Source organism: Borostomias antarcticus (assembly GCF_949987555.1).
Source record: "Borostomias antarcticus genome assembly, chromosome: 6".
Taxonomy (NCBI): Eukaryota; Metazoa; Chordata; class Actinopteri; order Stomiiformes; family Stomiidae; genus Borostomias; species Borostomias antarcticus.
Window position 1 is genome coordinate 5,467,467 of NC_140239.1, and position 24,612 is coordinate 5,492,078.

Sequence of the window (24,612 nt, forward strand, 5' to 3'; positions counted from 1 at the left end):
CCATGGGACAGCAGACAGGCATTCCGCTCCGCTCCCCCTCGGAACTGGGGTTTCTCTCTAAACCTGCTGGACCAATCGCAGCACCACGTCAGTTTATTGGCTCCTCCCCTTCCATGAAATCAGTCAGCCAGCCAGACAATCTGGCAGCCAGTTAATCCAGTCAATCAGCCGGTCAGTCAGTCAGTCAGTCAGTCAATTTTCAGATCATCCAGTCTCTGGCTACTGCGTGGTCCGTCCACTGTCCAGTCAATCCTAGTAGGCTACTGTGGAAGGCACCTGTGTGTGTGTGTGTGTGTGTGTGTGTGTGTGTGTGTGTGTGTGTGTGTGTGTGTGTGTGTGTGTGTGTGTGTGTGTGTGTGTAATCCCTCAGTAATCTATTTGCCTCCTGGTGTCTTCTTTGGATGAAGGCTGTTGACCATCCTGCCCCCTGGACACTGCAGGCCACTTCCGATATCCAGCACCACTCACGCACCTGCCGTTACCGGGGCAGCGGAGGGAGAAACAGATTAACAGGACATAATATCACATAACATGCTACAAACTCACATTACATAATGGGAACTACCTGCGCAAGATGGCCTTTTAGGTGTAGTGATGATATTGATAGGGTAAACGATTCTCAGAACGGTGTCTAAACTACATTAACCGTTGAACGAAGAGACTCCCTGGCTGGCCTATTCTCATACGTGACAAGATAAGTAAATAAAATAATACAGGACTAAAACATATCGGACTAAGTATGAGAGTCGTATAATAGGCTAATAACAACAACAACAAACTATGTCATTATCTGGTGGATTCAAGTGACAATTTGCGCCTATAGGCTTTTCCAAGAACCGTCATTTCTGAAGCGACTAGAGAGTAAAATGAGAGGAGAGTGTTGACACCAGAGCGGCGGTGGGAGGATGCAGGCTAACTTTATAAATAATGTATAGCTCGGGACACGGCGCTGCTTTTATTTCCATATTCCAGGGGTTATGTAATCTAGGCTATGCCTGTTTAAAACCTTCTGCGATTGATTAAAGCACGTGCATAACATATTCCACTGCCTCTGGAATATTGTAGATAGTGTCAATATTATTTACCAAAAGGCAAAATAGTAAAATAGTGTGACTGTTAAAATCCTTTTATAGGCCTATTGTAGCGACCTGATGGTTCTTTATCACATTCGTAAAATATCACATTCATATCATTCTCTAGGCGAGACGTGATAGTCTACCATAGCCTAATAATACCACGGTCTACATCTGCCTTTGTGTGGCAACACAACGCCCGTGTCGTGTGAAGAGACACTCAGAGCACTGAGATAGAGAGATAAAGACACAGTAGGCTATAGCCTGCCTTTTAGCGTAATTTCCGAATTTCCCCGTTTGTCCAAAGTAGTTTAATTGATTTTAGGGAGATGTACCGATGAGTCTACTTCTGCTGTGTCGTTATCTTTTTATCTCTCGGCCCCATCCGTTGAGCTAAAACTACAAAGGCTCCACCGAAGATAATCACAACACAGTGCACTCACCGTATGCTAGGCAGTCTGTCGTAAAGATGCAGCAGAGCCGAGGAAGGTTCGGAAGATATGCCACTCTAAGGTTCATTTTTAATTAGTAAAACGTCTAATCGTTCTATGTCGTTAATAAAACAGTCGGTCTGATACTCGGTCGGGGCGATCCGTGCGGGAGATTTTGATGGTGCACGCGCCAAATAATGTATTTCTAGGAATAAGCTGTTTCCAAACGCAACCAGAGCACAGACAGAAACAACATACACTGTTAAATAGTGGACCGACAGTGGTGAGTCTTCTTTCTCTCTGTCCAGTGCAGTGTAGTCGAGAGCGAGTTCTTGGGCTGCAGCTAGGATAGGGACCTCTTATCAAATAGGAAACTCCGCGGCGCCCCCCTCGATCTGACGTCACGTTCGCTGCTGTCAATCAGGCTGTTATCTGCACACCTGCTGCAGTGCTGTGTGGAGCTCTCTTATCTCAGCCTGTTGGCCTCTCTGTCTTGTGTGTCCACTCTCATCCACTCAGAGTCCGTCATCTCAGTAGGCCTACTTTATGGACACAACGTGGGATGTATTCCGAGGTTCAACTTTCACAATAAGGCCCTATACATCTTAAACCGTGCGCACAAAGACACACACACGCACGCACACACACACACGCACACACACACACACACACATGCACACACACACACACACACACACACACACACACACACACACACACACACACACACACACACACACACACACACACAGGGTCCAAGAAGGCAGGTTGAGCCCCTGAGAGCAGATTAGCAGTGGGGTGAGGAGGAGTTGGGAGAGTTGGCTCCCTGCCTCTCACAGATCTGGGATTATCAGGGAGGTGAGAGCCTGGGAGGATGGGGTCACCAGGGTCCTAATTACTGTAAACTACATGAATAATTACTATGCACTCCATGTAATTACTGTAAACTACATGAATAATTACTACGAACTCCATGGAATTACTGTAAACTACATTAATAATTACTATGAACTCCATGTAATTAGCCTACTGTAAACTAGAAACTACATGAATAATTGTGTGCCTCCCTATAGGCGTTGGTTTTACTTATGCATCATCAGCAAAGAGGATCTACAAGAAGGTTGTGGCTATTGTTTTTATATAAGGATTGGCAACAGATAATTGACTGCTTGAAATAATGTCTGGCCTGGCAATTTGGTCCCCCTATTGTGTATTCTTAGATAATTGAATGAGCACTGCAGAGAGATTGTTACGAGACAAATGTGCTGTAGCTTCACAGAGAACAAATGTAGTGTCTCCCTCTGACTGAAGGGAGTAGGATTGTGCAGGGAAATACTTTTTGTTTGTTTGTTTGTTTTGTTTTTACATGAAACACATTTTCTCAACTTCGCTGCCTCCCTCTCTGCATTTCACTCGTTCTTTCCTTCTCTCTCTCCCTGTCTCTCTCCACTTTCCGTCAGATTCAGGCTGTAATGATGTTCTATTTGCATGTCTCTGTGGTCTAGGTAGACATCACTACCAAGTTACAGCACACTCGGACTCATAATAATCTCTCTGAATTGTATGTGCAATCTTAACCCATGTGTGGAACCTTCATTTTTAGGGCTCCTACACTAGTAATATAGGAACCATTTTGTAATCGATGGTATATCTTATTATTTTTCCTGGAAATGCTTGAATAGGTCTTGAAGTCCTGGACCAAAAAAACGTCTTTGGTGCTAAAAATCACAAGGCCCAAACTACAGAGTAACTAGGCCAAAAAGAGTCACCACAATTCGACCCTAGGTGGCTATGTAATAAGCAATTTAGCAAACAATATTGGCATTTCCACCCCATTGGACAAAAATGTATGTTGCTATTCAGACCCATAGTCTCAGCCATGATGGATTTGGCTGTAGGCTGAAACTTTGGCAAAACCTATAAAAAGCCAGCAAAAAAGCCAGCACACCTACAGTAGAGAAAGGCTTAATGCCGAAACATGTTGGTGTTTATAATGTTCATATAGCCCAATGAAATAAAAGCTTTTTACTACTTTATCTAATCCTTCATTCCCCTCCATGAGCACCGGTGGTTAAAGGGATACCAGCAGCGCTCCAGTCACCATTCTCTTTCCTATAAAAAGTTTATCCTCATAAACCGGACAGGTACAGGTCTGGTGCAGCTCCCCCTATAGAGTGATCTCAAATCTAAGAAATCCAACACAAGATGGTGGAGAAACTGGCATTTTTGTAAAAAATAAAAATGACCACAAAATTCAAGTGCTTATAACAGTCACCATCACACATGTGTACCCTTAGGTATTATCTCCACCAAGGTTGGTAAGAACAAGTCGTTTTGTTCAAAATTGAGTGACAATGTTGGTACTTTATGCTAAGTACTGCAGTGCCCATTCAAAAAGTGCACACAGCGCCCTCTGGCTCCTGGGTGGTATATAAAATTGTTAAACTTGAGACCGGTCTTGGAGATCTTTTTGAAAGTCTTGTCTCGGAATTGACTGCATTTTTACTCGGTCTTGTCTCGGTCTCGGACACAGAGGACTCGGGGTTTTATTTCAAGACCGGTCAAGACCACAACTGTGGGAATGTCTGTGCATTGTCAAATTTATTTGTTAACATCATTACTGTGATTGGATGTAAAACTCCCCGCTTCAAATGCAACCAATAACCTGCCACTAATTTGAAAAAATGTAACGGTTGTGTCATCAACCCGCCTCCTGCGCTCAGTCTAATAAAGTGACTGAGGGAGTCAGGTGGTGTTGTCTATTTGTAAGGATGTCAGCAAATCCATCCATCATAAAATTTGGCTACGTAAATCACATGGAATTTTTGTGCAAATCTACACTAAGAAAAAAGCACATAGCAACAGCGGGCCTGGTCTTGGTCATGACTCCGTCTCAACCCCTTAAAATCTTGGTCTTGTCTTGGTCTCAATAAACTCTGGTCTTGGTCTTGGGCAGCTAACAATAGCCTGGCCCTGTTGTACGATCCCAAGGGCGCAGCCAGCTTTGTCTCAGGTTTCTGGAAAACTGGGACGAATCCAGACTTGGCATTCGCAAGCGTCGGCGTTGATAACTGGTTCCCTGATAGACACGTGCTAGGAAAGTTCCCGCGGTCCCAACATCGCTGATTACCATGCCTAAACTCGAGGACCTGAGCAAGTCACGAGCGAACCGGAGAAGCGATGTAACTTTTGAAAGGCCAACTAGAAATGCTACCGCCTCGTTACACATAGATCCACGAGATGCCTTCCACCACCTAATACCAACAACGTGGATGAGGCGTACTGGGAACTCTGCGGCACACTGGTGAAAGCGGCCAAAAAAATCCATCCCACGCAATGCCTTCCTCTGGGCCCTCCCAGGAGCTGAGTCAGACAGACTTGCCTCAGCCCTGCTGTCTAGACTCCACTGAAGGAGACAAGAGCACTGGGAAGAGGCCATTAACTCCATCGACTTCACACACTCCAGCCGCAAGGCATGGAGCATCCTTAACAACCTCACTGCTAGGTCTAGACATTCCCCCCATCACTGCCCCATCTCTGCAAACAAAATTGCATCACAATTTGTGAAAAGTGGGACAAAAAGTGGGGAATCGTCACGTCTCGTGGAAAAAGAAGTGTCTGACCTCTGGAAGGCTACAACTCCTAGCGACGGTAACATCTCCGGTGAATTCACACCGGAGGAGTTCGCTGCTGCCTTCCAGCATGTAAAGCCAGGGAAAGCTCTGGGGCCTGATTCTATCTGGCTGGAGCTTATACTCCATGCCGCGCCTGCCTTGAAGTCCTGGTTAAGAGTATTCCTCTCTTCCTGCTTGCGCCAACTCAAGATCCCCAAAATCTAGAGAAGAGCCCTAGTTGTCGCGATCCCTAAGCCGAACAATCCCGAAGGGGACCCCAAGAGTTACCGCCCCATCTCTCTGTTATGTATCCTCTTCAAGATCCTCGAGCGTCTCATCTACGCCCACGTCAAACCAATCATCGACCCGCTGCTCCCACAGGAGCAGGCCGGGTTCCGACGTGGGAGATCGAGCGTAGATCAAGTCACTTTGATGACTCAAGACATCGAGGACAGCTTTTCGGTAAAAAAAAAAAAGCCGGAGCCGTCTATATAGACCTGATGGCTGCCTACGACACCGTATGGCACCGTGGCCTCACCTGCAAGCTGCTCCGCCTGCTGCCGGACAGGCAAATGGTCAGCATGATCATGGAGCTTGTCCAAAACCGCAGCTTCACCGTCACCACTGGTAGCGGACAGCAAAGCAGGTTGCAACACCTTAAGAACGCCACAGGGATCTGTCCTGGCCCCCCTCCTTTATAACATCTACACCTACGACCTGCCAATCACAGTCTCCAGGAAGTATGCCTACGCAGACGACCTCGCGCTGGTGTACTCCGCTGGAGACTGGCAGGCCGTGGAGGAGACATTGAGCTAGGACATGCAGACACTAGCGGCATACCTCCGGAAATGGAGATTGAAGCTCAGCGATGCAAAGATGGTGTTGGCAGCCTTCCACCTTAACAACAAGGAAGCCAAACATGAGCTTCGAGTGCACATCGATGGAACACTCCTGCCATGCTGTGCCGACCCAACCTATCTCGGTGACTTTAGACAGGTCGCTCACAGCGCTCACACTCGCCTCATCGATGCGCCTATCAACGAAGCCTTGCGCATCGTGACAGGATGCCTGCGTCCCACTCCTGTGAACAACCTTCCCATCCTCGCAGGCATCCAGCCCGCTGGCCTCCACCGCACGGGAACCACAGCACGTCTCGCCTGCCGGGCCGTGGAGCCTAACCACCTGCTCCACGACAGGCTCACTGCAACAGCAGAGCCTCCCCGGCGTCTCAAGTCGAGACACCCTTTTGTCCCGCACGGGATCTCCTGCAGCAATGCAGAGATCTTAACATCAGAGAGGCAGGATGGGCGGACCAAACCTGGCGTGCGGAGTGGGAGGCGAACACCTCCAGACTCCGTGATTTTATCCCAGCCGCTGGTCCTTCCCCTTCTGGGATGGACTTACCCAGACCGGCGTGGGTGAGGCTTAATCGTCTCCGGACCGGCGTCGGACGCTTTCGCTCATCAATGCACAGATGGGGCTTGGCATCCTGTGCGGCGTGCGAGTGTGGCGCTGAGGAACAAACGGCAGACCACGTCATCCAGGACTGTCCGATATATCGGGCACCCTCACCCAGGATTAGGGTGGTAAAAGGATAGCCCCTCGGCCCGAGCCTGCAGGGAAGAGAGGAGAAACAAACATCTAACCCATACGACGAAGAATAATGTATATTTATATCCTATGCACTGGCTACCAGTAGTAGTCGTATTAGTAGTTTATTGATCCCCGGGGGGAAAATGGCTGTTACAGCACCAAAAGACAAAGTAGGCCTAACACAATCCAGACAGATACAAATTTACAATAGATACAAAATAAACATAAATGCCAATATACAAGTGTAAATAAACAAGACTCCTTCCTTAGCATGCCTAGATTGTACAAACGTGTCTAAGGTGTGCAAGAGTTTGTAAAAGGCACATGCAACGGAACCTCGTGCAATTCAGTCAGTTCAGGTGTGCAAAATAGGCTACTTGTTCATTCATTCACCAGCACCACCCGCCTTTGTGAGGTTGGAGACACATCTGTAGTGAGCTTGTCCTTTAGCCCTCTCACCACAGCCCTGGAAGCTGATAAATATTGTTTGACTTTTTCTGCCTGTCTAGACAGAGGCTGTGCAATCAACCCTGTGAGATGCTAGACGAACACTTCAAGTTCTATGTGGTCAACATTACACAGACCTGGGTTTGCTACCAGAACGGAGAGAAACAGAATGGGTTTTACCTTGACTATACACTAAAACACACACACTTTGGAATGGATAGTCAAATCTCTCTCTCTCTCTCTCTCTCTAGTCAAATCTCTCTCTCTCTCTCCTCTAATTAAATGAGATAGCATCAGACCAGTAGACAGAGAGATAGCGAGACACAGAGAGCTGGTTATATGCAGAAGCAGATAAGTTGTCAGGAACAGCTGTGCCTGTGTTCGTCCGCAGTACAGGTACATACAGTAATCAAAGACCTGGCTGCCCTCCTGAACAAGCTGGAGAGGGAGGCCAGCTCTGTCGTGGGGCAACAACTGGACAGCCTGGAGACTGGTGGAGAGGAGGATGAGGGACAAACTGAAGTCCATGCTGGACAACCCCTCCCATTCCTGTTATGAAGAGCTGTGGCAGATGGGGAGCACCTTCAGCCACAGGCTCATCCAACCTACGTGCAAAACGGTTCGGCGCTCCTTTGTGCCAGTGGCCATCAGACTCTATAACAGCGCCGGACTGTTCCTGAGTATTGTGCATGCATGCATGCATGCGTATGTATGTATGTATGTATGTATTATATATAGTATACACATGTATACAGACTGTATGTATGTATATTCTATTCTATTTTACACACTGTACATTAATTTTACTGTATATTCCTTTCTATTATGTATTAGCTACTGTGTTTATTCTGTATTCCAACCTATGCTGTACTTTTCTCACTGCTGAAATGCCCAAATCCCCCCCAGGGAGATTATTAAAGTTTCTATCGATCTATCCATCCATCCATCTAGACTCATGACCTACCATACAGTTAGCCTCTTATGACCTACTGTACCATAGTCCCTCAGGATCTACCATACAGTTAGACACCTGACATCATCATCCACAGATGCTTTGCACGGCCGAATTGACGCTTGTAGGAGCATAGTGAAACAGGGCTCGTGTAACCTGGATTGGTGATGGAACACAGAGAGAGAGAGAGAGAGAAAGAGAGAGAGAAAGGGAGGATGAGAGGAAGAAATAGGCAGAGGGAGAAAGGGACGTTCAGAGAGAAACGAGAGAGAGAGAGAGAGAGAGAAAGAGAGAGAGAAAGAGAGAGAGAAAGGGAGGATGAGAGGAAGAAAGAGGCAGGGGGAGAAAGGGACGTTCAGAGAGAAACGAGAGAGAGAGAGAGAGAGAGAGAGAGAGAGAGAGAGAGAGAGAGAGGACAGGTAGACATGGACTGATGCAGAGTTCCTGGATCCCCTCAGACCAGGATGTCCTCCTGCCCTCACACTGCACTGCACAGCACAGCGGAACACAGGCCTGCAACATCCTGGGCTCGGGTTACGGTCCTGTGTGTGTGTGTGTGTGTGTCTGAGAGAGAAAGAGAAAAGGAGAGAGCAGAAGGGAGAGAGAGGGGGTACAGTATGTGTGTAGTGTGTGTTTGTTGGGGGCAGGGAGAATAAATAAGTTAGGAGCAAGTCTGAAGTTTCCCTCCGTAAAAACACACCTGAATCAGCTGGATCTCTGTGTGAAACCTCTCAGTAATGGTTGGAGATTAGAGGTACCCGCATTGAAGCCATGCAGTTTATCTACTAAATATAGATCTTTTATACAGATGGTCAAGGCTCAAGGGATTCAAGATCTGTTTATTTGCCATATTTACACATGCTAGGAATTTGACTAGGGTACAGGCACAGGACAATGCAAAGACATGACAGTGTAAATGCAATACAAAAACAGTGAAAATACAAAAAATTTGCAAATATAAAATATACGTTCATGGGAAGATACGAAGGCCAATATGTGTTTTTGCATTATATCTGGAGGATGACATCGATAGACTACGGATAGTAAATTGCCAATTTGGGAACCTTTGAATGTCTATCTGCGTATCTAGGACTGGAATGAGGAACTGATTAGTACTGATAAGATACTGTAAGGACAAGCGATGACAAGAATTCCAATGTAGTTGTACCTTTTACACATGGCATATAAACTTTCTATTCTATTCTCTCTTTATGCATCAGTATTTCAGCTGGAGAGGCAGAGACAGGAGAAGGTGAAGGAGAGAGGCAGTTTATCTGACTGGCTTGAAACACTGCTCTCTGAAAAGGACAGTCCTGTCTAAATGTCAGCAGTAACTGTGTGGGGACTTTGGGGGCTGAATATTATCATGTCTGTAGGCTACTCAAGAGACGCTGCTGTACCCCTCGGGCTCTTGGTTGAAACATAGCACACCCTGCTGGTCAGTTGTGTTCACTACACCCGAAACATAGTTTCTGAACTTCCGTATATGACGGTTGAATCCTCCGCTATTAATACCTCCATGACACTTATGGGTTTACAGTTATAACATCATGAGTAACACTTTGAATGAATGATCTGCAATGCTTTTTAAACATTTGGATAACTTTCCACTATCCACAAACCAGTTGCATATCAACAGAATTAAAGTTGACCTTTTGTTGATAGATACGTCAGGTTCGAATACATGTATTCGAAGTGTCTTGTATGTATGAAGTGTCTTGTAAATCCTACATCTGTGTTGGTCTGTATTCATGTGCTGTAGCCGTGTGTCCTTAACGCCACAGGAAGATAACAGATGAGGTTGCTATGCCAACCTCTTCTCAGAATTCTGCCCACCACTCCCCCCCCGTCTTCTCAGAAGGAGAGCAGAGAGGAGGAATGTACGAATGTACAGGCAGGATGCAGATCGTTTAGAAATCGTTTAAAAGGGTTAGTTCACCAAAACAAACGTCAGATCGGAAATGATTTGGTTTTCAAAGTGTAGTACCTTAGCCTGAGTAGAAAACTACTTTAAAGAGCATGCCCTTTGAAGAAAACCAATTACAATGTCATATTGTAAATGCATTTTGTGTTGTTAGTTTTTATTACATTATATATACAATCAAGTCAAACTACAGTGTACATACAGTATACATACGAGTGATGAAATTCAAATTCCTGTTTGAGTCAGCTGCTGGAGTCATTACAGCTCACGGACCCACTGGACTTCAGCATTTCAGAAGGCGTTAGAAAACAGCACGAATCAACATACTGCAGTTAAATGTTTAAAATAAACTTCCTTCCTTCATCAGTTACATTCATTCTTTATGAAACATGTTCCTACACTATAATCTATGAATTTAAAGAGCCTATATGAAGTTACAATGCCAAATCTCTTTTTAAAAATAACTATAACCTGAATTAGCATATGGACTATCTACATCTATCAAATGTCACTCTTTCTACAGACTGATGTCTTTTTCTTGTGCAGGTGCCACTGTTTCTAAATACTGTATGTATTGCATATACAGAGGTACATCTACCACTACAGCTAATCACATCACAATTCATCTTAAAACCAACATGCAACTTAAAATAAATGTTCATAATGGTCACACTCAAATCTCAATGTTCATAGTTGCTTTTTCAATTGCAGCCTCTTGTTAAAATGGCCACTAGGGGGCTTTATGGAGTGGCATCTTCAAGCTTTGGCAGTGCCGTCACTAAATCAGGTGATGATAAACTAGCGTGAGATTATGGTCTCTGGTTTGGTCTCTCAGAGACATATTGGTCTGGATTAAATCCCACGTTCAGTGGAGACTAGCCATGCAAGGTGGTAACTAAAGGAGCAGATGGGGTCTGTGGAAACGACCACAGGTGTGCTGTTATGTCGCGATGCTCTGGTCGTGTCCCACGTGCTACGAGAAGGGTGCCGACCCCTAACCCCCTGGGATGGGGAGGGAGTAGGGGGTGAGGGGAGCGAGGCAGAGGGAGGAGGAGTGGGGGAGAGAGAGGCAGAGGGGAGAAGGGAGGAGTGGGGGAGAGAGAAGAGGAATGGGGGGAAGAGGCGGGGTAGGAGGAGGTCAGAGTTCATGGGCCGGTGATACAGCCCTCTGTGGCGGCCTTTGAGCTGTCTCTCTTTCAGGCGTAGAGAGGCTGGTATCCACTTCTCTTTCCTGTTTTGCAGGTGATGACGCACACACTCAGCATCGCAAAGAACTGCAAGAGATCAGGGGGACACATTCATTGAAGAGTAGACGAGAACAGACACTTTCACTACGGATTAGACTAGAACAGACACGTTCACTACGGATTAGACTAGAACAGACACGTTCACTACGGATTAGACTAGAACAGACACGTTCACTACGGATTAGACTAGAACAGACACGTTCACTACGGATTAGACTAGAACAGACACGTTCACTACGGATTAGACTAGAACAGACACGTTCACTACAAATTAGACTAGAACAGACACGTTCACTACGGATTAGACTAGAACAGACACGTTCACTACGGATTAGACTAGAACAGACACGTTCACTACGGATTAGACTAGAACAGACACGTTCACTACGGATTAGACTAGAACAGACACGTTCACTACGGATTAGACTAGAACAGACACGTTCACTACGGATTAGACTAGAACAGACACGTTCACTACAAATTAGACTAGAACAGACAGATACATCAACATCAGCTGAGAAACCAGGTCATACTTAATAGACTTCTGCAACTTCTGTTATATAATAGTCTTCAACATAGAAGGGAGGTTGCTTCCCAGGCACAGAATAAGGCCCAATCCCAATTCCCTTCTCCCTTTTTTGTTTTGTATTGCATTTGCACTGTCCTGTCCTGTCCCACACCCTGTCCTATGTCGTCTGCAACAGCGTATGCCTTAACCCTAGTCACATTCCTAGTATGTGTGAACCAAATACATGGCCAATAAAACTGATCCTGAATCTTAAAACGGATCTTGAATTTGTACATAGGAACAATTATTGTTCCTCGTTTTCTTCTCAGAATGGGCTATATGCACAACTCCAGTACATTGTGCTGCAGTCAGGCACACCTGATTAACCACTTCATCCAATAGTGTAGGACAGGAAATAGAGAAGCATGTCTAATTTCAGGAAGTACTGGAGTTGTGCATATAGCCCATTGTATTAGTTACCTGATTTGCTGTGGAGTCCCTGGGATGTTACAGCATGATTTTACCATGATCGTATTAAAGACTGTTGCTTGCTACCATTATCAGCTATTATTGTGACAAATCGGACCAAATTTCAGATTATTCTATTGAACAACCAGGAAGCATGTTTACACATCGGCTAATTCAGTGTAGTCCTGCCCATAGAAATGCACTGGTATCAGATGAGTGGGGAAGTGCAGAAAAATTGCTACTGGATTATTTTTCAGACTTCATACACGGGAAATGGAAACAACTTTGTCACCCACAAATCGTAGTTTACACAAAGTTATATTGATTAGATTGGATTCAACATTGCACTGTAGTCTACAAGTACTGGGGCGACAAAATGCAGTTCCATGGATTCAACTATTTTGGAATGATTATGTATGAAGATATCTTTTTTTTTACCGCACCAGCAGCCATGTTTCATATCACTGCCTCAGTTCACAAAGTTCACAAAGCACCCTGTGAATTTTCATCTACCCTCCGGTTCAAGTCAGCACCTGAAAACCCATTTGGAGGCTTTGTGAACATCCACTAGCCTTTGATATGCCCACTAGCCCTAGAAGCTAAAAGAAATGGGACACACACGATGAAGGAATGCACAAAATGTAGGGGTAGGGTCAAGGGCTAGGGCTAAGGGGGGCGGGGGGGTATTGGGACTGGGCCCAAATCTTTTATTCACTCATTTTTATGGTCAGATGAGGCCTAACCTAAACCGACCGTGAAGCCGTGTCTGCAGAATCCAGAGGACAGGTGAAAGGTGACGTACCTTAATGATGGCGAAGCCCAGGATGACCAGCATGGCGTAGCTCAGCACGTCCTGCAGCAGCTGTTCCAGCTTGGTCTCGCAGCCCTGGACACACCAAATAGGTCAAAGGTCAACCCGTCAGAGGTCGTACAGGTAGGTCTAACACTCACCCTGAACACGCACAATACATCAGAAGTCGTACGGGTCGGTCTAACGCACACAACAGATCAGAGGTCTGAACACGTAGGTCAATCATTACCCAATGTTCAGTCGAATCACTTCGAGCAGTGATAAAGTCCAGTCCAGTCTTGTCCAAATGGGTCAAGGTCCAATCCAGTCAAGCCCGGAAACGTCTAGTCATGTCAGGCGAGGTCAATCTCCGTACCTGAGTGTTGAGCAGGTCTGGCTGGGCCAGGCTGCCAGCGCACCCTGTGGTGTTCTTGCAGCAGGACACAGGAACGGAGTTGTTATGGGTGGCGAACCAGGGAGTTGTAGTCCAGTTGGTGTACGTGTCAACCCCACAGCACTGCAACTGTAGGCAGGGGAGAGACATAGCTGTTTAGATTGATTTAGTAGGGAGGGTGGGAGGGAGGGAGGGAGGAAGGAAGGAGGGAGCGTATATGAAGGACAAGGGGAGGAAAGAAGGTTCTCCTAATGCTTTTATATCCGAAGGGGGGGAAGAAAATGAGCAGAGAGGAGAGGAGGGGAGAGGAGAGAGGGAGACGAGAGCTGAGGAGGAGAGAAGAGAGGGGGAGGGGACAGGTAAAGGGAGAGGAGCAGATGACGGGGGATAGGAGGAGAAAAGAGGGGAGATCCAGCAGACCTGACTCTGCAGGTAATCCACCGCTCGGCTCTCGGAGTTGGCTCCGTCGTACTTCAGGAACACGTTGTTCATGGAGCGCTCCAGGTCCCCTTTAATCTGCACAGACAGACGCTGATTAGCGTTACAATAACTCCCCTGTTCCCGTGGTGACATGACTAAGCTGATGCTGTAGTGGTTTGTCTGAGGTAAAAACAAAAAAACTGCATAGCGGCTAAATGCCTCCGCCCAACAATGCAAGTTGCAGTTAACCTAATTAACCCTAACCCTGACTAACTGCTAACCTAACCCTAACGCTAATGCTAGCTAATGCTAACTCTAATGCTAACGCTAGCTAGCATTAGTGTTAGAATTAGCGTTAGCTAGCTAGCATTAGCATTATCATTAGGATAAGCGTTAGCTAGCTATCGTTAGCGTTCAAAAGTGCCTTTTGTGATGTCACGGTGACCTTGACCTTTGACATTTGAATACCAAAATTGAATCCGATTAATCTAATTAAGTGGACATTTGGACAAATGTACAAATTATGTCAAGCCGTTCTTGAGATATCGTGTTCAGCAGGCCAAAAACACCTTTTGTGAAGTCAGTGACCCTTGACCTTTGACCCCCACAATGTAATCAGTTAATCCTTGAGTCCAACTGGACATTTTACCCAAATATGAACAAATTCTGTTAAGCCTTTGATATATTGTGTTCATCAGGCCAAAAACACATTTTGTGAGGTCACAGTGACCTTGAACTTTGACACCCACAATCTAAGCAGTTCATCCTTGAGTTCCAGTGAACATTTGTACCAAAGGGGCAGAAATTCCATCAATACGTTCCCGAGATATTGCATTAACAAACATCGGACGGACGGACGGACGGACAACCTGAAAACATAATGCCTCCGGCCAGGCTATTGCCTGGCGGAGGCATAAAAATAAAATAAACAATAAATTAAAAAGTTCAAATTTGAACTGACCTTGCTTTGGTAGATGAAGCCCAACACTACAGCAGCCACCTCTGCCACAAACACGCCCAGGATGATCAGGAAGAACTGTGGACGAGGGGACAGACAGGAGAGAGAGTTGATCTACGTCGCTTTACTCTACCACTCACAAGTAGGCAGGCTGGCATCTCAACACATCTTATACTAGAGAGAGAGAGAGAGAGAGAGAGACAGAGATAGATAGAGAGATAGAGAGATAGAGAGATAGAGAGATAGAGAGATAGAGAGACAGAGAGACAGAGAGACAGAGAGACAGAGAGACAGAGAGACAGAGAGACAGATAGACAGATAGACAGATAGACAGATAGACAGATAGATAGATAGATAGATAGATAGATAGATAGATAGATAGATAGATAGAGAGAGAGAGAGAGAGAGAGAGAGACATAAAGGGAGAGAAGACAAAGGGGAGGTGGTCTTAAATCTAAACAGACACACAAGTTGGCGATGCATGTTCTGGTTTTATGATCATGTACATCTCTGACCTGTGGGAAGTAATCTCACGGATAACTAGACGCAGCTCCAAAAATGATCTCGTGCACCAGGCCGAATTTGATCAGAGAAACCCCGGGCTTCAACCGGTAGCCAAATTAATTCTTGGAAGCGGCTCTTGCCCATGTGGGCACCTAACAGCACACCGCTGTTATTAGTTTGTTTTGAGAGATCTGTAGTTTATGCTTCAGTGCCTTTGAAGCACCCTCAAACCACAATGTGCTCGAATAATCAAAGTAGCGTTTGGATTAGTGCTGTAGCTGACACCTTCATGGACTCACCGTCTAGAAACTTGGTTTGAGAGAGAAAGAAAGAGAGAGAGGGGGAGAGAGAGAAAAAGAGAGAGAGAGAGGGGGGGAGAAAAAGAGAGAGAAAGAGACAGAGAGAGGGGGAGAGAGAGAAAGAGAGAGAGGGGGGAGAGAGAGAGAAAGAGAGAGAAAAAGAGAGAGAGAGAGGGGGGAGAGAGAAAAAGAGAGAGAGGGGGGAGAGAGAGAAAGATAGAGAGGGGGGAGAGAGAGAAAGAGAGAGAGGGGGGGGAAGAGAGAGAAAAAGAGAAAGAAAGAGAGAGGGGGAGAGAGAGGGGGGAGAGAGAAAGAGAGAGGGGGGAGAGAGAAAAAAAGAAAGAGAGAGAGGGGGAGAGAGAGAAAAAGAAAGAGAGAAAGAGAGAAAGACAGAGGGGGGAGAGAGAGAGAGAAAGAGAGAAAGGGGAGAGAGAGAGAGCGAGTGAGAGAGAAAGGGGAGAGAGAGAAAATGAAAGAGAAAGAGAGAAAAGGGGGGAAAGAGAGAGAGAAAGAGAGAAAGGGGGGAGAGAGAGAAAGAGAGAAAGGGGGGTTCTTACGAAGCTCAGGCCGATTTTGGACTCCCTCACGGTGGCGCAGCATCCCACCACGCCGATGACGAACATGACCACGCCCGCCGAGATGATGATGGCGGCGGGGATCATCGTGTAGCGGTCCTCCAGGAAGTTGTCGAAGTTGTTGTAGCTCTTGATCACGTAGGCGCCCACGTACGCCAGGGCGACTCCAGCAGCCTGGAAGAGAAACCAGAAACACGGCGTTGAGGACTCCGAGGCTCATCTCAGGCTAGGTTTTTAACGCCGTCGTTACAGCAAGTAGCTCTGAACATCGAGATCCATGGTTGTCTATGCCCACTAGCCCTAGAAGCTAAAAGAAATGGGACACACACAATGCAGGAATGCACAAAATGTAGGGGAAGGGTCAAGGGCTAAGGGGGGCGGGGGGGTATTGGGACTGGGCCTAAACCTTTTAGTTTAGCCCTAGTTTCATCTTCACACTGGACCGATCGACTACAGTACAAGACACCCTGGTTCCATCGGGACGTGAGTTAGCGGCACCACACGCAGCTGTGCTCTGGGGAGTGGCTGAATTAAACTATACAGCCTGATTCAATTGTGGATGTTGTGGTGTGCTGATTCAATGACTTTAAAGTACAGAGATCACTCAATTACCGCCGAAGTAATAATAAACAAGCAGAGAGCGCGGAAACCGACCCGTCGGATTTGTCGAATAAACAAAAGAGGTTACCGAGGCGCTCGCCTTATTAAGAGAACAATGGGACGGTGGGAACGCGGTCATGAGGGCCTTCTGCCCTCTTCACCCCCCCACAGATACACCCTGAGCAGCCTATAAAGTCCGTAGGGTTCAGTCATGCTGGCGTCCCGCAAGCCATGTCGACGATTACAACAGAGCCGAGGAACAAGGCAGCTAGTCAGACTTAGTCAGATGGAGTTGTCAGGTGGTGGTGGTGGTTGGGAGTAGGCCGTGACTCACAGTCCTGGACTGTGGTCAGATGGGGCCGTCAGAAGCACATGACCAGCCTCTTTCACAATCACCCCGATCACTCCTCGGTCATCAGACCCCTCTCATACAGCACACTAACCCCCGAACACACACTAACTCTCCAACTTTCGCTCTCTCTCTCTCTTAAATCGCGCGCACACACACACACACACGCACGCACGCACGCACGCACCTAATCCCTCCAAGAATTATGTGAAGGGGGGCTTACATGTACAAAAGTATATAGCGTGTGATTGCACCAACCCTGAGGAATGAGGTCAGCTCTGGCCTGCTCAGCTGCTTACAGCACGGGAGAGTTGAAAGGAAATCACATGACAAAACCTTTTGACCAGAGGTACTCGGGCAGCGTCTGTGTCTTTGCCGTTTATCCTGCTACCGGTCTCTGATCCATCACCTGACCGGTCAGCAACTCCGCCAGCCCCCCGGTATAAGCCTTGGGACTGAGACTGTGTCGTTATGAATGGTAGGGACAGACAGACTGGTCACATATACTGTATAACATCTGAAGACTGTGAAAGACTCTTTGCTTCTCTCTGAGCGGAGGGGAGGGAGCTAACGGTAACTCGAAACAGTCAGAGTAGACACACTGTCCGTGCGGGCACTCTGCGAGAAGACGGCTGTCTTCACCTTTCTGAACGTGACGGTTAAAGAGTCATTTCTGATTATCTAGTTCCCCTTTCTGTTCCGCGTAGCTGCGGCCTTCTCTTTTCCACCGTAACATCAAAATGAAAGTGCTAGCCTACGTCTTTTCCGCCAGATTATAACATCTTCCGTCCGGCCGAAGGTGAAGAGAGAGCGTCCCTATGAACCGCCACAGTGTGCTACGACTCTCCCGTAGGCCGTCGACCGACTCCCTGATAAGAAGAACAAGTCAGGCGGGCCAGGATCTTATGGTGGGGGCTGATAAGCCCAAACCTTTGCCCAGGCAGCGGCACCGTCGTGACGCAGGCGGCTAGATGCACCGAAAAGGAGCCGCGGAAACACAGGCACAGACCTACGCAGGTCTCTCTATCACCCCTAAAGGTCTCTCTATCACCCCTAAAGGTCTCTCTATCACCCCTAAAGGTCTCTCTATCACCCCTAAACGTCTCTCTATCACCCCTAAACGTCTCTATAGGCCGGGTTTCCTCTGAAAAGACTAGTACTGTGTCAAGAGCTGCACATGCACTTGAGCTATGCTCTAGACTCTAGAGTCTAGAGTCTTGTTTGCCTTCTTCTAGAAAACATAATTTGCTTATATTTGGAAGACAATGGTTGTGGCCTTACTCCATCAGCCTTGCCACTTGATTTTATTCAAAAAGAGGAAGAGAGAAGGTGAAAGACAGACAAAGAGAGAAAGGTAGGCTACATACAGAGGGAGAAAAGGGGAAAGAGAGTGAGAACAGGGGGGGTGGGGGGGGGAGAGAGAAAGAGGAACGAGATTGTGTTGTGGTTTTGCAAGTTGTCAAACCAGCTGGGCTAAATCTCTGTTTGCCCATGGCATTGACTGGCAAACAAACACAGCCAGGCCCAAACATAATACTGGTATAATCCCATTAGTCTATCAACAGGGCTAGTTAGAGAGTCCACTATGCCCTCTGTCAGACCACAGACAGGCCTTACACAGAGCCAGAGAAGAAGAAAGAGTGTGCGTGTGTGAGAGAGAAAGAAAGAAAGAAAGAAAGAAAGAAAGAAAGAAAGAAAGAAAGAAAGAAAGAAAGAAAGAAAGAAAGAAACGAGGAGTGAACAGAGAAATCAGAGTAATGAAACTATTGGCAACAACAACCCACCAGCAATGTTCCTAAAAAGAGGAAACGGTGATCGCAGATTTAACAAGGAAACCCCCTGGAACGAGCTATATGTCTGGCTATCCCGTGTGTGTGTGTGTGTGTGTGTGTGAGTAGGCCGTGATTTTATTAACCAGTATTTTCATTTATATAGATTGACAAAATTAATAAGTAAGTCTGTATTTGAGTGTTTATTCTTAGACATAACTAACTGAGACACTAAGGAACGCACTTTTAGAGTGTGACTTCTGAGAATAGAATTATGTTCCATTATGTTGCTATTCAACTGTTCTACTCCTGTTCACACTTACCTGACTTGTTGGAAAGCAAACAAGCATAGGGTACTTTCTAATGACTTGCAGTTTGCTTTGATCTTAATGTGATTTCCTGCCATCCTCACCAAAACCTCAAGAGAATATGTAGACTGCAATTAGGTTTAGAAGTATAGACCTAACCAGTCCATATTCGTTTAATAAACACCGCATCTCACGGCGAAGAGGGAGAGTCAGTTCCGGAAGTTGGAAGTGCGGTAGTAGTCAACGTTGAAAGTTATTTGTTTTATATAATATCGGTTTAAAGTTCATCACTTACCCAAAAGATCAAACTCAGGAGTAAAAGGACAGATTTCGAGGTGATAATTCCGCAGTCCATGGTGATCGTGTAAAGATGGGCCTTTCCGCGTGTTGTCAACTGAATATGTACGTAGACTGTAGTCTGTCGTGGTCGAAGCACTTAATATAGTTGTGCTTTGAGCAGTTTGAGCATGACTGGCATGCTGCCAAATGGTCACATGCTTGCTTGACTGAGTCGGGGAGGGGTCCTAACGCCTGACGCAACACATGACTGAGCGACGTAAAACACCATTTATTTAGTTTGGCAATAAAAAATAAATAAATACAAATATTTAAATATAAATGACTCAAGCAGCAAATACGGTTGTAGTGTAAAACGCTATAGGCTAGGCTATATTTAATTTAATAATGGGTTAATTAATTAAGGGTTCTAAAGCCTAATGCAACACATAGTAAGTGGGGTGAAAAATACTTATTGGTGTAAAACTGAGGTCATTTATTGATTTTTTTGGTTATCAAATCTGGTCAACAATTGTCTGTATTGTCTTTCGTTGTGCGTGTGTGTGTGTGCGTGCGTGTCTGTGAGTGAGAGGGAGTGAGAGAGAGAGGGGAGGGGGATTCATCAAAATTGCACATTCAATTCAAAATGGATTTCATGAATACCAAATCAGTGTTTAAAAATGAACCGACGTCTACAGTTGCTGGGACGAGAAACAATAGGCTACCACCATATGCATAGCCTACTGTATATAGGCCTACATAGATGTGCTATTGTGGGAAAATTGTAAAATATTTAATGATTCACACAGGTTACATGATGCTAATGAGGCACATTGCACATTTTATTGAAGCATCATGTGGAAGCATAATACATTTGAATTCTTTAAGTCCATATTTTCAAAATACATTGCAATGGGCGCAAATGTAGTTCCATTGCTATCATGTATCACACACACACACACACACACACACACACACACACACACACACACATACACACACACACACACACACACACACACACACACAGACACACACACACACACGAATAAAACTGATCCTATAGGCTACGCATGCGCTGTTTATTTAGCATCACCTTTCCGACTGCAGCATTAACCGTCGTGTGTCTCAATATAATAGGCTAATCGCCTAACAAAGGTGTTTCTGAAAACGTTTAACCTTGCTCCGTCATCGCCTCCCGGATAGCTACCAATCCTTGGGCCATGTAGGCCTATAAGGCCACGGATATTAACGCATTTCACACTTTACTGTAGAATAGGCCATAGGCTATCACCTTTTCATATTAAAACTCGAAACCATATAATGAACTTCATTTTCCATCAAGTTCACATCCTGAATAGGCTTAGGCTATATCATGAAAGTAATCTGTTTTTACATCAATTGATTCGAACCAGGAAAAGCCAAGAGATGTCCATGCTCAATGTCTAATCCATTTACACAGAACAGCCCACGTAGCTTAGTAGGCCAATGAATTCTGTAATTTTAAAAGAAATTCACTGTAACACAATCCAACAAATATTACTGGAGTCTAACTGGTTAGGTTAAAGCGTACACCAAACCTAACGGCAAAATTGCTGCTGATGAACAGCTGATTGTTTGAGGCTCGTGATGAGACCACCTCCTCGTGTGCTTCTGTTGATAACTCCTTATTTGGCTGACTTCCATCCGACCGCCAACGTGCCCCTCAAACTGGCGCTCTTTAGGAGCGTAATAGGCTATTATGCCTTGTTATTATTTATTAAAGTTAATTAGTTTATTGTTGAGACATCATGGCTGTATGATTTTTAAACCCTTATGATGTCACAAGGCCGTGGGATAACAAAATATATGTTTAGAGGAATTTATATGGTCTTATCTTCGTTTGTGCTTCTTCAATCATCTTTAAATGCATTTAATCATTATGTATAGCTTCAATCTAGTTTGTTCTTGTTGAAAATGTGTAAACTACATATCTGTTTTTGTGTGTGGAATTATTGTAGTGTATAAGAAAAAATCTTCACAACATAATTTAGTCAAGTTGTCAAAGGATCAACTTTGAAACGACATTGTAAAACCGGGCATGAACAAATTGGAGGCTTACATTAAAATTAGTGTGATAAAGTGTTACACTAAATAAATTAATAAAACCACCTTTTTCTGCTGATTCCAATGGTATGGTTTTCACCTGAATAAAGTGTATTTTACTAATGAAACAAAATATATTCATATATGGAGGAAAACACAGGTCCAATAGAGGGAAAAGGGAGACATGGGCTGAGTCCACACGGTTCTCGTCGCATCTTCATAAACTGACATGTGTCACTCTTATCTCCACTCATCCCTCGAGGACGCACACAAATCAACCAATTATGTCAGGGGTGATTGCGACCCCAACCAGGACGCCCAAGAAGAGGTCTAAGCCCAAGAAGACTGGCCCCACTGTCTCAGACCTGATAGTGAAGGTGGTGTCAGCATCTACGAACCGTAGTGGCGTCTCTCTCCCTGCTCTGAAGAAGTCTCTGGCAGCTGGGGGCTATGATGTTACGAAGAACAAGGCGCGAATCAAAACTGGAGTCCGTCGCTTGGTGGCCAATGGGGCTCTTCTGCAGCCTAAGGGCACTGGCGCGTCCGGTTCGTTCAAAATCAACAAAAAGCAACCAGCCGCTAAAAAGAAGATTGTCAAAAAGAAGAAGATAAAGAGTCCTAGAAAGAAAGCTAAGAGAGGGAGCCCTAAGAAGCCCGCGGGCGCCAAGAAGTCCCCGGCACGGAAGAAGATAAAGGCGAAGAGCCCCAAGAAGGCCAAGAAACCGGCGGCAGCTAAGAAGCCCAAGACGGCCAAGCTCAGTGTCGCCATGTCAACCCGGGCCAAGACTCAGAAGTGAGCGGCTGGACACGGCCCTCCCCCAGCCTACCTTATCGTCGGCGTCTTGGGTCCTGCTCTGAAGTGTCCAGCCATCTCGTGAAGTCTGTGTAGTTTGCTTGCAGTTTTATTGCAGTGGAATTTGAAATTTCTTGACCTTCACTGTTTATTCCCAAGTGCTTTTGTGAATGCGCACAGGAGACACACAGTGGACACAACTGTAGCCTACATAAACGACGTTATCTTTAATTAAATAAACGTATAGCAACTGTATGTTTGTTGTGTATATTTGTATTTTATTTTAGAGTAGTTCCTATTTGTATTCAAACTAAAATGGCATACGTTGAAATAGTCCGGCAGGTGGTTATACACACAGCAACTGCAGTGAGTAATTATTTTTTATGATCATCAATGTAGATATAGTAAATTAGACTTGTTTAGTGCAATGGATCAAAGACTGATGTCGCTGGGAATGTGTGCTGAGTTCATACCGTTTTATATGGATACATAGTGACACCGCGCTAAGGCGAACATATCGCGCGCTTGGAGAGGTGCTGGACACCATTACGCATACATCCAAAATGAACACCACGGCTAAAATACGAGTTCCGATCGAATTAACCACAACATAGATAGTTAATGGAATTGTAAAAAAACAAAAAACAAACAGAAAACAAGTTTTGGCTATTGTAGCTTATATCATTCAGAGCCTACCGATTATTATTGAAGAGAAGAGCTCAAATAATGAAACATTGAAGAGAACAGGGCGTGACGAAATGTAGGCTAGTCGTTCCTGCTCTCTTCTTATCTGTAGCAAAAACATTTCAGAGGTCCAGTGTGTAAGTTGTGTCTAGGCTGATTGGTGTGCAGCGTGGGCATTGCTTTTATTGAACAGCATGGAGCACTGAAAAACATGAATAATTGATAGGCATATCCATCTTCGAACATTAGCTACTATCCAACCTCACAGAGATAAGCTCGAAAGCTACTTTGGCAAGTGCAAGTGGAGATAGGGGGTGAAGTGACGTGGTCCCGGGAAATTGATCTTGGAAGTGACATTCATTTCTCAGGCTACATCACTGCTGAGCGCACGCTACGTGCAGAAGACTACTGCCATCTAATGGACAGTATTATGAACAGCATCTGGAAGGAGATGGAAAAATAAGAAGACCATTGATGAGAGGGAAAGTTAAGACAGAGTAATAGATATTCTGGCCTACCCTAGGTCTATGCGGTTTGAATATTGTGTATAGCAACTCTTTGATTCTGTATATATGGGCTATATATATATATACGGGGAAGGGTAGGCCAATTTTGACACTTTTGTCGCACAGCTGTGATTGGATAGCTAGATAGAAGGCATGTTCGTTGCCATGGATCAATCAGCCACGCGTCTGCAAGTTACCATGGAGGTGATCTGACGCTTCGCTGAAGTATAAATGCTAAATGTCGGTCGATTTTTTTTTTTTGTGTCGATAGACATTTGTCGTACGACACTTGTCGACTTAGTATAAATTAAGCTTAATGACCAAATAAAGTCAATCAATGAATCAATGAATCAATGAATCAATGAATCAATCAATCAATCAATCAATCAACCAATCAACCAATCAACCAATCAACCAATCAACCAATCAACCAATCAATCAATGAATCAATGAATCAATCAACCAATCAACCAATCAATCTATCAATCAAAGGAAGGAAGGCGCAGGTGGTGACACTAATCAAATTAAAAACAGGTCAAGCTTATCAGACACACCAGGCTGGGGATCAGAGCAGATGAGTCACAAGGGAGCACATGCAGGGGGACTAGAGGGCTAGAGGACGGGGCTAGGACTGGAGCTGGGGGACTAGGACCGGAGCTGGATTGGGACTGAATTTAGGACTGGAACTCGAGCTGAGCCTGGAACTAGGACTGGGACTGGAAATATAGTTCCTATAGGACTGGGACTGGAACTAGGACTGTGGGAGGACTAGGGCTTGAGCTGGTGAACTCGGACTGGGGCTGGAGCTGGGGATGCCTGGTGATGACGTTTGGCTAATATCGCCATTGCACAAATTGTAAACAAAGCTTGTGCACAGTTACCATAGAGATGGCACAAAGTGTCTACTAGGTTGAGTATTGTAGCCTAGAGTGTCGGCCGAAGCATGAAATTCAGAAAGTGTCTGATTGTGATTGCTATAGGACTACATTTTCTGAGTAAGATGTGTTATACATACATTTGAAGCATACATTGTCACACTCTAGAA

At 45.4% G+C, this 24,612-nt stretch overlaps 2 protein-coding genes across 2 annotated transcripts; one reads left to right on the forward strand and one right to left on the reverse strand.

Annotated features, from left to right (window-relative positions):
• Positions 1–10,143: 10,143 nt before the first annotated feature.
• Positions 10,144–19,681, reverse strand: tspan36 (tetraspanin 36). The gene is made up of 7 exons (XM_084439519.1): positions 19,519–19,681; positions 16,180–16,371; positions 14,823–14,897; positions 13,862–13,957; positions 13,424–13,570; positions 13,060–13,143; positions 10,144–11,308 (listed from the first exon to the last, which is right to left on the reverse strand). The coding sequence occupies exons 1-7, from the start codon at positions 19,576–19,578 to the stop codon at positions 11,231–11,233; spliced, it is 732 nt and encodes a 243-aa protein (XP_084295645.1). The 5' UTR covers positions 19,579–19,681; the 3' UTR covers positions 10,144–11,230.
• Positions 19,682–21,868: 2,187 nt separating this feature from the next.
• LOC311309959 (histone H1) lies at positions 21,869–22,474 on the forward strand (the record flags this gene model as incomplete). Its single annotated transcript, XM_084439327.1, has 1 exon — positions 21,869–22,474. The coding sequence occupies one exon, from the start codon at positions 21,869–21,871 to the stop codon at positions 22,379–22,381; it is 513 nt and encodes a 170-aa protein (XP_084295453.1). The 3' UTR covers positions 22,382–22,474.
• Between the last annotated feature and the right edge of the window lie 2,138 nt (positions 22,475–24,612).